Raw genomic sequence first — 12,375 nt, forward strand, 5'->3', positions numbered from 1 at the left:
TATTTGTGAAGTGCGTAGAGAAGATAATAAATAAGATCTCTGTTTCGAGCTAACAACTCATTTGAATGAGATCCTTAAATGTTGTTGCTTTACATTGTGTATAATACAGTAACCCAGTGCCAGTCAGCCAAACAAATATCTGCAAGGCAAATGTTTAGCAGACTATAGTGAAAATACATTTTTGTGTTATACACATGTCCCTTTGTCCTTCTCCACACACACGGGATCAAAATCAAATGGCCTACTGAATAGGAGAGAGTGTTGAACCAGTAATCCATAGTTAAACATGAACTAAATAAATAAACAGATTTTGGTGCTCCTTTGGACTTTCAGAAACTAATCTACATAATTCAGTATCATAAAAAGAGGGAGAAAAAACTCTATATTAGACAACAATCCATAACAACAACCTTGTAGGCAAAGTGAGTTTACTGGAGCTGTGATTCGGTGCGTTCAAAGCGCTTCTTTTACTCCATCAAGTCATGTTAAAATGTTCAATGTAACTGCCTGTATTATATAAAAAAACACAAAATAGTTCTTCTGTTTCGACAGCTGCCATATTTTGCTCAACATTAACACACTGTAGTTCACACTTTAGGTGAAGAATTTTACACATAACAAGTTGGATTTTTGTGGCCTCTTTTGTCCACTTCAGCATTGCAGGATTTGTATGACCCTGTCTTACACTAAAATGTGTTACCACTACTCTTACTATCCAAAACACAAACTATGGTTAATTGTTTAACAAACAAGACAGAGAGTTACATAGTGGAACAAGAACAGTTGACTAATACTTTAAAACCACGTTAATTTTACAGAGGAAAAGGAAGTACGCCCAACGTGGGGCTCGAACCCACGACCCTGAGATTAAGAGTCTCATGCTCTACCGACTGAGCTAGCCGGGCTATGCAACAGACGCATCCAGCACCATTTGTATATGCAAAACATGGCCGGTTGGTCGGATGACTATTGTTTTCAGATTTGTCTCACGCTGCCCTCTACTGCCCAAAGACAAATTGTTCAATTAGAATCGAGTCAGCTGAATGTGACTGAAAATCAATGATAGTGTGTTTAAGGAAAACTTTTTCCCCGACAGATAAACGCCCATTCATCCACAAAAAAAGAAAAAAACAATAACAGCAATTAAGGGTGGGTGGATAGATAGATAGATAGATAGATAGATAGATAGATAGATAGATAGATAGATAGATAGATAGATAGATAGATAGATTTTATTTTCGAACATGTATAAAAAATGTATGTTCTATTTGTGCATACAAAATAAAGAAAAAGAGAAATTAAAAAAAGTGCTAATACATAAAAAAACACTGCACATTGTTTGAAAACGGAAGAAGACCAGGCTTTTCAAGCCACAAATAGGACCTCTCAGTATCAACTTCTTCTCTCAGTATCAACTTCTCTCAGTACCTTCACTCATTCTCTGGGTTTCAGCTGCCTGGGGCATTTACTCAGCAGTTCATTCCTGGGGGCCATCTTACTGATGTATTCCTGGATCTTTGTTGTTTCATCCTGCATACTGGCTCAGATGCCATCGAGCCTCCTGCCTCCCTCCGTATGTATATATACCACAAAGAGCTGCCCTTTGTGGCACGATGAGAAATAGACTGTGTGACTATCCACACAATTTATATCTCATCATACCACAAAGGGCATCATCAGCCTTTATCGTGTCTACGAACAACGCACAGCTTTTCCGAAACTTTAAAGAGAAACTGAAAGTTCTTTGGTCATCACACTTCAAATGTGTAACTGGGCCTTCGTATTTTCCATGCAGATGGTATTTCAGTGTTGACTAGTCAGTATCGTCCTTTTAAAATAGTGAACTTCACAGCAATAATTGAGTATGTAAAAAGATAAACATATAAGCAGGCTCAGTGGGACCTGCCGTTCTTTTCTTCTGTGTGTTAAAGATAGTAATTTTCCTCAACATTTATAAAGATAAAAAAAAAAAAAAATTTGGCTATCAGTTTGCAACATCCCCAGAAACATGGAGCTCCTCGTGCCTCTGGAGTCCTACCACCGATGGTCTGAAGTGGCGGCGCTTACGTGAAGTACGTGAAGTTACGTGAAGCACCACAGTCATGGGTTCTCCTCCTACGTCAATGACACTGGGCGGTTCATGAATGGGGTTCTGAAGTGGGAGGACCAGTCATCTGACTTTACCAGCCAGGGGGAGGGAGGGGGGGAGTGGGTGTTGTGTTGTGTTGTTCTGCTTGGTGCGACGCATCTTCATGACTGTTTTGAAACACACGAGCAGCGGTTCAGTGTGTGTACGGACTACGGCGGAGGGATCGGCACCCGTCGGGTGAGGCGCGCAGGCCAGCAGCAGCGGGGGGGTGGAAGCTGTAGCTCCAAACCCAGCCGGTCTCAGTGACGGGCAGCCCAGAGCCAGAGGTGGCGGAGTCGCGTCGGGGTGAGACATGGGTTTCCGCAAGAAGAACAAGAGCCCGCCGGTGCTTAGCCACGAGTTTGTGATCCAGAATCACGCCGACATGGTCTCGTGCTTGGCCATGATTATCCTCCTCGGCCTGATGTTCGAGGTACTGTGTGAGTGGACTTTAGCCCAGTGATGTTAGCTGCTGCTAACGACCGTTAGCTCACATGACAGCAGCACTGCCGTGGCAGGGCGCTAGCGTGTCTTCTTCCTCGTCTCATGTGTCTCTGACTGCCAAAGAAGATGGTGAGGAGGCCCCCTGGCCCAGCCAACAGGTCATCTTACCAGTGGGCTAATCAACTGCCTGCCCCAATTACCTTGATTAAAACAACTGTGTCACTGTCAGGGTGTGTGTGTGTGTGTGTGTATCTGCAAGGCTGCACAAAAGATAGAGCTGACTTTTAGCTACGTTTGAATGAAACAAGATCGCTTTCCTCCCACTAACCTGTCCCCACCCAAACCTGGCCTCCAGGCTTCCCAGATCCCCTTTCCAATAAGTCTACACAGAGTTGTAACATAGCTGGATGCAGAACGATGAGAGTCCCGTGACTTTGGGGATAAAGTGAAGCCCACGACACACACAGTGCTCTCCCACCACAATAAGTAGCCTAACTGCAGTGTGTGGGGTGAAGTTCCTCGCGCTTTACTTGGGGGGGCCCCTGGGAGCCCCTCACTCATCACAGGCATGCATGAGATGATGGAACTAGTCGCCGCTCGCTCAGTAATCATGGATGCAGTCAGTGTACCCTTTAATGAGTGTCCGGTGCACTGCATGGGGCGGAGGGTTAAATGTGCGCGTGCTTCAATGTCAGTTTACTCTCGCAAAGACGTGGTTTCATTGGTTTTGTAACAACACTTTGATCTGGTCGCTTTATCTTCACTCCAGGTCACGGCAAAGTTCGCCATCATGTTCATCACAGTCCAGTACAACATGACTCAAGTTCTTGGTGAGCTAGAATCAGTTGGCCCAGCACTGGCCATTATTGTTGTTGTTGTTGTTTTTTTCCCTACAGTTTAAATCGACGTTGAGGCTCTAACTTTGTGTCTCTGCGTTGTTGTTTTTGTTTGTTTGTTTGTTTGTTTGTTTGTTGGTCATTTTTGCAGATGAGAAAAGTGAGCCGGTGAACTTTTACCAGTATGGCCCAAAAGATGTGGCAACTGTGTTTTTCTACCTGCTCATAGCGGTCATCCTTCATGCCTTGATACAAGAATATATTCTTGATGTAAGTCAGTGTTGAAGCCACTTACTTTTGGGCTCTCTTTGTTTTCCGCCTTTCTGCTAACAGCTCTGGCGCCCGTCTCTTTTTCGACTGAATCGCGGCGGCTGACAGCCTGTGCTCTGTCGGTGCATTTCAAAGGGATTTTCAAAGTGTCTCGGGCTTGACTAACGCACGTTTCTACTTGATGTGCGTTTTTAGAGTGCTGCTTGAAAGTGATCAAATTCCGTGCGCCCCTCTGTGTGTGTGAGCTGGAGCACGGTGACTCAGACCATGCCTCTCCCGCTATTGAGGACTATTGAGAGAAAGAATATAGTCTCTCTCTTTTTCAATTTTTTTCAATTTTTTTTTATGCCAAGAATAGACAGCCACGTGGATTTACCTTTTGAGGCTCCTTGTCATTAAAGGGATAGTTCGCCTCTTTTGACATGAAGCTGTATGACATCCCATATTAGCAATATCATTTATGAACATTGACTTACCCCCTGCTGCGTACTGTGAGCCGAGTTCCAGCCTCGTTTTGGCGTTGACGAAGGTCCGGCTAGTTTGCTGGGGCTTAAAGAATAAAGCGTCTTGCTTCTCAAACCAATATGCGTTCAAAAGAGTGATACATTTGCATCACAAAATCGTTCATCCAGAAAAAGTCAGACCTTACTATGCTTGGTACTATTTTTGCCTCCCTTCATATCACTGCGTGCAGCCACCTGCCGACAGCCGCACCTGTTACGGTGTTTACTGCTCGGAAGCAGGGGAGTGCTGGGTCTGCACTTCGGTCTGCACGGTTTACACAGCCCGTAATGATACGAAGGGAGAAAGAAATAGCGCCAAGCGTTTGTGAGGTCTGACTTTTTTCTGGATGGACGATTTTGTGATGTAAATGTATTACTCTTTTGAACGCATGTTGTTTTGAGAAGCAAGACGCTTTATTTTTTAACCCCCAGCCAACTAGCCGGACTACCTTCGTCAATGCCAAAACGAGGCTGGAACTCGACTCACAGGACACAGCAGGGGGTAAGAAAATGTTCAAAAATGATATTGCTAATATGGGATGTCATACAGCTTCATGTCAAAAGAGGCGAACTATCCCTTTAAGAGCTTAGTTTTCCATGGTTGTCGCAGGACAACAGTAAAGTCCGTCCCCCTCTCACTTGGCTTTTATTAGACTCCCCTCTCATTGCAATGAAAGTGTAAGGGGCAGCTAATAGCTCATTGGATGTAAATTCTCCATTTGCACAGGTTTGCGGGGCTGCAGGTCGTCCCCATGTTTCGGACATCGGTGTGCACCCGAAAAATTTAATTGCTAAAGGCAGGACGACACTCGTCTGCCGGGAACAAGAACTTTTTTTCCTGTTCCCGCCAGACTGCGCACAGATTTCAGCGACGTAAACATATTTCTTTGAAATTAAACAAATATGCCCTTTTTTTTAAAAAAAACAAAAGAAAAAGCTTTAATTGCTTGAAGAACATGTTAAAGTGGGTAGTTTTCAGGGGGAAAAAGTATGAAAAACTTACTTGTTTTTATGCAGATTCTGATCCCGCTCATCATACCACAAGTGTGTTGATCTGCACTCAATAAACTTATCAAATTGTTCTGCGTAAACTGACCTTAGCCGGAAGTAAGGATTTTTAACCCAGAAGTGGCTGTATTATCGTACTGTAAGCACCCCGGAGATGTTGCATTAAAGGGATAGTTCGCCTCTTTTGACATGAAGCTGTAAGACATCCCATACTAGCAATATCATTTATGAACATTTTCTTACCCCCTGCTGCGTCCTGTGAGCCGAGTTCCAGCCTCGTTTTGGCGTTGACGAAGGTAGTCCGGCTAATTGGCTGGGGGCACAAAAATAAAGCGTTTTGCTTCTCAAAACAATATGCGTTCAAAAGAGTAAAATATTTGCATCACAAAATCGTTCATCCAGAAAAAGTCAGACCTCATAATCGCTTGGCGCTATTTTCTCTCCCTTCGTATCACTGCGTTCAGCCACCTAGCGATAGCCGCACCTGTTACGGTGTTTACTGCTCGGAAGCAGGGGACTGCTCAGTCTGCACTTCGGTCTGCACAGTTTACACAGCCCGTAATGATACGAAGGGAGAGAGAAAATAGCGCCAAGCGAGTCGAGCCGGTGCAGATATTAATGAGCTATAGCTGAAAAATGTTACCCGGACATTAACCCGTCCAAATCAGTGAGCCGATTGTTATTTCAAGTCCTTCACTTCAGCTTGTTTACGTTGCATTATTATGTTGACCTTGTGTAATTGTTCTTAATTTCAGAAGATGAATAGGAGGTTGCACCTGTCAAAAACCAAACACAGCAAGTTTAATGAGTCCGGACAGCTTGCAGCGTTCTACCTGTTCTCCTTCATCTGGGGCTGCAGCATCCTAACGGCGGTAGGAGGCTCAGGACTCACGCAAACGCACCGTCTCAACGGTCTCTGGTGGCAAAGGCTTCATCTTATGCAGTGTCTATTTTTCTCTGACAGGAGGACTTTGCGACAAATCCTACTTTCTTATGGGAGGGTTACCCACACACTCAAATGGTGTAAGTTGCAGTGAATACATCGGCTAATCAATTCATTCCATTTAAGTTGATTTAGGTTCAACCTTTTATTTTGAAATGATAAATAACCAATTTGGATTTACTTTCTTCCATCAAAGTCGGCTTAATGTTTCTGCAGTTTGGTGTTTTTTAAACAATGGTCACAGAACAGCTTGCAAACCACAGTGTTGTCAATGTAATGTAACTTGATTCAGTGTTGTTTTTTTTTGTTTTTGACAACCTTGCCCTCCTGTCCTCTGTCCAGTTTCCAGGTCAAGTTCTTCTATATTTGCCAAATTGCCTATTGGCTCCACGCACTTCCTGAGTTGTACTTTCAAAAAGTACGCAAGGTAAGGCAACACTTGTGGAGAGTGCCTATGTTAGCAGAGCATTAACATGATTATGGAGTGCGTTGTTCTTGAAACGTTTTTTTTATTTTTTTGAATAGCAAATGTGAACTAAGATCATCGGCTATTTTGTTCGTATCTATTGTACGCACACGTTACATCCTTGAATCGGGGCAAGTAGATGTTGTGGCCTAATTTGGGATTAGTTGGGGCTCGTTGATTTTTAAGGGTTCTATTTCAGGAGGAAAAAAACATACTTTGTCATTTATGTGGCATTGCCTTAAAAGTGTGTGAACCCTTGAGAATCTTCTTTATCCCTATAACTGTTGCCTGAAATGTCACATGGCACCCTAAAAGACTACAAAGTGGACGAGGAGAACCCATTTAAACAAATTGGATTGAAATATTCATTATTTTCATTTCGATAAGAAAGCCAACATTGCTCATCTGTATGTGGAAGAAGTATGTGAAATTCTAGGGTCGAGGTGCTTAAGGTGTCACAGTTGTTAGAAGGTGAAAGTCAGGAGAACGGTGAGCAACATGGCTGCCCGCGTGTCTGCCCTTTGTTGAAGACCACGCAGACAAGTCAGGAGGTCTTTACAGTTTATCTCGTGGACAGATGGGACATAACTGGAACTTTTTGGCTTAGATTGGGTATTAACACGGCATCCCACATATATTATCTTTCAAACTCGATGGTGGCAGTGTCATGATCTGGGCCCGTTTCTTGCATCTTACCGTCAGCCTTCAATCATTCGGTGTGTTTACGTGCTTGGCAATATATCAATATTAACCCATTTAGACCTCACTCTGAATGACACACTGCCATGTAAGCCACACTTTCTGATCACATTAACCTGAACAAAGTCAGAATTAGAGAAAGCACCAATAGACTTTAGGTGTTTGAAGTATTTGGATTTTGGTTACATTATGTGCACCTGTATACGCCTTAATTGCAGTATGGCTGAAGTATGGCTCTGTTACGTTTAAAACAGGAATATGAAAGGAGTATCTAATAGGCAATTCATGTAAACAAGGTAAATACATCTTTTTCTTAACAGGAATAAAGCCAACATTCCGAATGTTGCTTTGCATGTGGACTCAAACACTAGTGGAACAATAAAATCCTGAATCATAGCAATTTCTTCTAAAGAAATCATCAGAGCGAACAACCCCATTCTCATAAGTTGTTTTTATGTTTTCTTTATCAGAGAATGGTTAAAGAAAAGTTAGGATAAATGTCTGGAAGTCCAGACTTTAATCTAATTTAAATTTGTTCCGTGTCTCAGATTGAGCTTAAATTCCTCCTGGCTGATTTTCAGGCCTGATTAAAAGTGTTTTCACGGGACTATCTCCGTCTAGTCTTTGGACTTTTGAACACTGATGATGTTAAGGGGGATTGTTTATGCAGAAAGGCCAAAAGTTCTGAAGAGTTCACACACTTTCAAATGCCTGTATATCTTCCCGACAAACAACACTGTCTGTGATTACTACTGCCACTAATGCAATCTCACCTCCTTTGTTTTATGTCTATAGGAAGACATCCCCCGCCAGCTTTATTACATCTGCCTTTATGTTGTCCACATCACTGGTGCCTATGTCTTAAAGTGAGTCAAATACGTCATTTATAGCCTTAGGATTAAATAAAAGAACCTTCGAGAGAGCTGTAATTCAGGCATATGTTTTCTTAAGCCCTTGTGTTTCAGACAGGTCCCAAATTGAATTATTGAAACTTCTTTTGCAGGTGTAACATTACAGTGTATCATTTAAAATGACGCCTAATTGACCCTGATCTGATACACACTGTTTTGTAGCTCATGGAGTGATTTTTATTCCTTTTTTTTCTTTTGTTGGGTGAAAGAGTAAAAGTTGCTGCTGCATCCACCTGTTTGCTTTTTCTTTGCCTAACCTGTCTTAGACTGAGGGGGTCTCGACCCTTTGCTCATCTCCTATCCTCAAAACTGTTGATCTAGGATAGCCATCTAGTGAACGGGCACGTTCTCTTAGAGGTACATATCGCAGTGGATAGTGTCGAGTTACTCTCCTCTCCTGTCGTTGGCTTTTTCCTCCCGCATTTTAACTCTCCACTGGTGTCCCTACTGTGTGCCGTCTGTTCAGCCTCCACCGACTGGGCCTGGTGTTGCTGGTCCCTCACTACCTGGTGGAGCTCCTCTTCCACGCTTCACGCCTCTTCTACTTCAGTGACGAGAACAAGCAAAAAGGGTATCGCTGGGTTTTGTTCTGTGTTTTTCCCACCAGTTTCTCCCTTCGGCGTTTAGTTTCTGGTGATCGTTGCTATTTTTCTTTCCAGATTTACGCTGTGGGCGTTACTGTTTGTCATCGCCCGCCTCCTCACCCTCACGCTCTCAGTACTGACATTTGGCTTTGGCCTGCCCCGCACACAAAACCATGGCTTTTCCTTAGCAGACGGCAACTTCAATGTGCTGACCGTAAGGTAGGCCTCCCGAGAAACGCCTCTCAAACTTAAGTAAACTGCAGCCTAAACTTAAAGGGATAGTTCGCCTCTTTTGACATGAAGCTGTTTGACATCCCATATTAGCAATATCATTCATTAAATTTGACTTACCCCCTGCTGCGTACTGTGAGCCGAGTTCCAGCCTCGTTTTGGCGTTGACGAAGGTAGTCCGGCTAGTTGGCTGGGGCTTAAAAAAATAAAGCGTTTTGCTTCTCAAAACAATATGCGTTCAAAAGAGTAATACATCTGCATCACAAAATCGTTCATCCAGAAAAAGTCAGACCTCACAATCGCTTGGCGCTATTTTCTCTCTACCTTCGTATAACTACGGGCTGTGTAAACCGTGCAGACTGAAGTGCAGACCCAGCACTCCCCTGCTTCCGAGCAGTAAACACTGTAACAGGTGCGGCTATCGGCAGGTGGCTGCACGCAGTGATACGAAGGGAGAGAAAATAGCGCCAAGCGATTGTGAGGTCTGACTTTTTCCTAGACAACGATTTTGTGATGCAAATGTATTACTCTTTTGAACGCATATTGTTTTGAGAAGCAAAACGCTTTATTTTTTTAAGCCCCAGCCAACTAGCCGGACTACCTTCGTCAACGCCAAAACGAGGCTGGAACACGGCTCACAGTACACAGTGGGGGGTAAGAAAATGTTCATAAATAATATTGCTAGTATGGAATGTCATACAGCTTCATGTCAAAAGAGGCGAACTATCCCTATAAATAAACTTCATAATTAACCCCCCTCCTCCTCCTCCTCCAGGATGACCTGTCTGGCAGCTATCTGCCTGACGCAGGCCTGGATGATGTGGAAGTTCATTAATTTCCAGTTGAAAAAGTGGCGAGAGCACAGCCTGAACCAGGCATCAAAGAAGAAGACGGTCAGCCCAAAGAGCAAGCCTCATAAAAGGGAACCGACAAGAGGTGAGTCTGCACACGTGATGCTTTTACGGCCCTCTCTGAACAGGCTTTAATGGGGAATGTTTCAATTCATTTGTCTTGTCAGGAGGTGCCGCCAATGGAGTTGTCAAGTCTGAGGATAAAACGTCACCGCGGGCAAGGAAAGCCAAAGCTTCGTAAAAGAGTTGGGGGGTGGTGGGGTGCGGGGGGTTATGACAATGTGTCATTCTTTTTTTTCTTTTTGTCTACTGCTCCCCTAAACATACGTTTAAGCACACTGAGAAAGCTTGCGTAGCTTTGTCCCTTTGTGGTTGGAACCCTGTGTTACTGTCTCCTAGACGTGTTCATTATTCATTTGGGTTCGCCGCAGATGGGACGTTGGCAGGTCAGTGCTGCTTTTGATGCTTTAACAGGATGAATTTAGCTCTTCAAAGTGTCCTTTTGTGTAAAACTACGATCACTCGTCGGGTACTTTAAGCTGAGTTGCTCCTCTGTAATTCACCGTGGAATCTGTTCGCTTCACAGTACCTTTAAAAAGCCAGTTTTGACTTCAGGGCAACTTCTTACGGGAGCGTTAATGTAGAGATGAACTAAGCAGGGTGTCGTTCTAAAGTTTGGGCCTTAATTGATATCCTGCTGTCTTCAGGAAAAGATACAAAACTACTCACTCTAGGGGAATGTTTGTGTTATTTAAGGTATTTGGAGGAGCTGTAGCCTGAACAGTGACGCTCGTGTTTAACCTCTCGATCATTTCCCGCCATTATTTCACAGCCTTTGCCATTGAAATCCGGTATCTTACAGGATTGAGGCACTTCTTTATGTCTTAGGTTGCTTTTTTTTTTTAAATTCAAATTATTTTTTTTTATCTCTAACCTGGTAATGAGCCTGTTAAAGGGACTCATCCAGGTTAGGAGAGCCACCAAGAGGAAGCTACACACAACCTGTGACGCTGCACTGTTTGCATACAGTTCAGTCTCTTACGATGGCATGATAGAAAATTTTAGCCAGTTTTAGCCGGGAGAGCGCATTACTTAGGCCGCATTTCCGTCTTTTCTGGAGTAGTGCATGATGGTTTAAAGGTGTTCCTATGCGTGCTGTTGAGCTCTCTCACACGCTACCACACAAACACACACAAAAGCATTCAGTGGCCTTTTTACAACTGCTGCAAGAGGTTTCACTTATTTATCTTTTGTCATAAACTACAGGTAGTTATTATTTTCTATGCTTTGAAAAGCTATAACCAGCGGTACATAGCAACAGCATTTAGTTAATCCAAACAATACAATCTTTCTTCAAGTGTCCTTACAATGTTGGTGGTTTGTATCACTCGTTGTGCTCGTGTTGTGTTCTGTTTGCCTTCTCTCTCTCTCTCTGCTTTTAGTAATTCTTGGGTATTCTTGGGGCGGGCAAGCTTTTCACCACTTGCACCATCAGTTCCATCCCCCGGTTCAGCGGGGAGGGGGTTGTTTGTGAGTGATCGGGGGGCACTTATTTATGCGTGTACGATATTGTTTAGCTGACTGTGTACGTTTGTGAAATAACTTGGCCTGAATGATGACGACACGGTGTTCATTGCTCGTCTTGTTTAAGAGGAAAAAAAAAAAAATCGCCTGTGCGAAGAGCATGAAAAGTGACAATGTGTTCATTGAATCCTGCCCTGTGGTTGTATTTTAAAATCACATCCTTTTTTTTTGTTGTTGTTTTCGTTGTCATCTTTCATCAGGCCCGTTTCGGTTGTCATGACGCCTGACGTGTGTAAGACACCGAATGGTGACTATGTGTGCGGCCTATGGGTTGTCATTTTCTGGATTCTTCCGTGTTCAATGTCTCTGCTCCTCATATTTTCTGTCCCGCGAGAGAGAGACTCCGTTTGCCAAATGTGGCAATGTTCTGTCCTCCCTGCTGCACCTTTTCGATGATCTTGACATTGCCATGGAGCATGCACACTTCTTTCCTCCAGCTCTACACCTGCACCGCTGTGCACAGGACGCCCCGGGCGGATAAAGACTGCGCGGCCTGGGTGTCTGCAGTCGAGGTCCGGGATCTTAGTCCAGAGTAGGGAGGAAGATGAGGATGGTGTCTTTTTTTTTCTTTTTTTCTCTGTTTTGTGCTTCTTCTTTGGAATGAATTTGGGTAGTCTTAAGGCCTGTGTTTGTGTATGGCATTGTCATAGGAGGAAAGGACGAGCAGAGGGCTAATGTACCAGCCTCTCGTTAAACTGTCTCAGAAGTAAAAGATGACAGCTGACTTAACCCTACACTGTACTAAAAAAATGTGTCAGATTTTTAAGCTATTTTTATAGAGGGAAAACTGTTTTACTGTTGTTCAGTATACACTTGTGAATATTTGTTTTGCATCCATGTTATGAATTGGTTGTTTTATAACACACACACAAACACACACACACACACATATATATATATATATATATATATATATA

General features: G+C 43.4%; 1 protein-coding gene and 1 non-coding gene across 3 annotated transcripts; one reads left to right on the forward strand and one right to left on the reverse strand.

Moving 5' to 3' along the window:
* Positions 1 to 832: 832 nt before the first annotated feature.
* Positions 833 to 905, reverse strand: trnak-cuu (transfer RNA lysine (anticodon CUU)). The gene has a single exon. It is a non-coding gene; the product is annotated as a tRNA-Lys (tRNA).
* Positions 906 to 2,209: 1,304 nt separating this feature from the next.
* LOC142389800 (translocating chain-associated membrane protein 1-like 1) lies at positions 2,210 to 12,375 on the forward strand. Of its 2 annotated transcripts, none has more exons than XM_075474914.1 (11): positions 2,210 to 2,561; positions 3,342 to 3,402; positions 3,560 to 3,678; positions 5,945 to 6,061; positions 6,154 to 6,212; positions 6,475 to 6,559; positions 8,093 to 8,163; positions 8,675 to 8,779; positions 8,868 to 9,011; positions 9,799 to 9,959; positions 10,042 to 12,375. In XM_075474914.1, exons 1-11 carry the CDS (start codon positions 2,442 to 2,444, stop codon positions 10,113 to 10,115), a joined length of 1,116 nt encoding a protein of 371 aa, XP_075331029.1. In that variant the 5' UTR covers positions 2,210 to 2,441; the 3' UTR covers positions 10,116 to 12,375. The 2 variants fall into 2 exon arrangements, with proteins under 2 accessions (XP_075331029.1, XP_075331030.1); XM_075474915.1 differs by having other exon boundaries at positions 2,532 to 2,568.

Source organism: Odontesthes bonariensis, chromosome 10 (genome assembly GCF_027942865.1).
Source record: "Odontesthes bonariensis isolate fOdoBon6 chromosome 10, fOdoBon6.hap1, whole genome shotgun sequence".
Lineage (NCBI taxonomy): Eukaryota > Metazoa > Chordata > Actinopteri > Atheriniformes > Atherinopsidae > Odontesthes > Odontesthes bonariensis.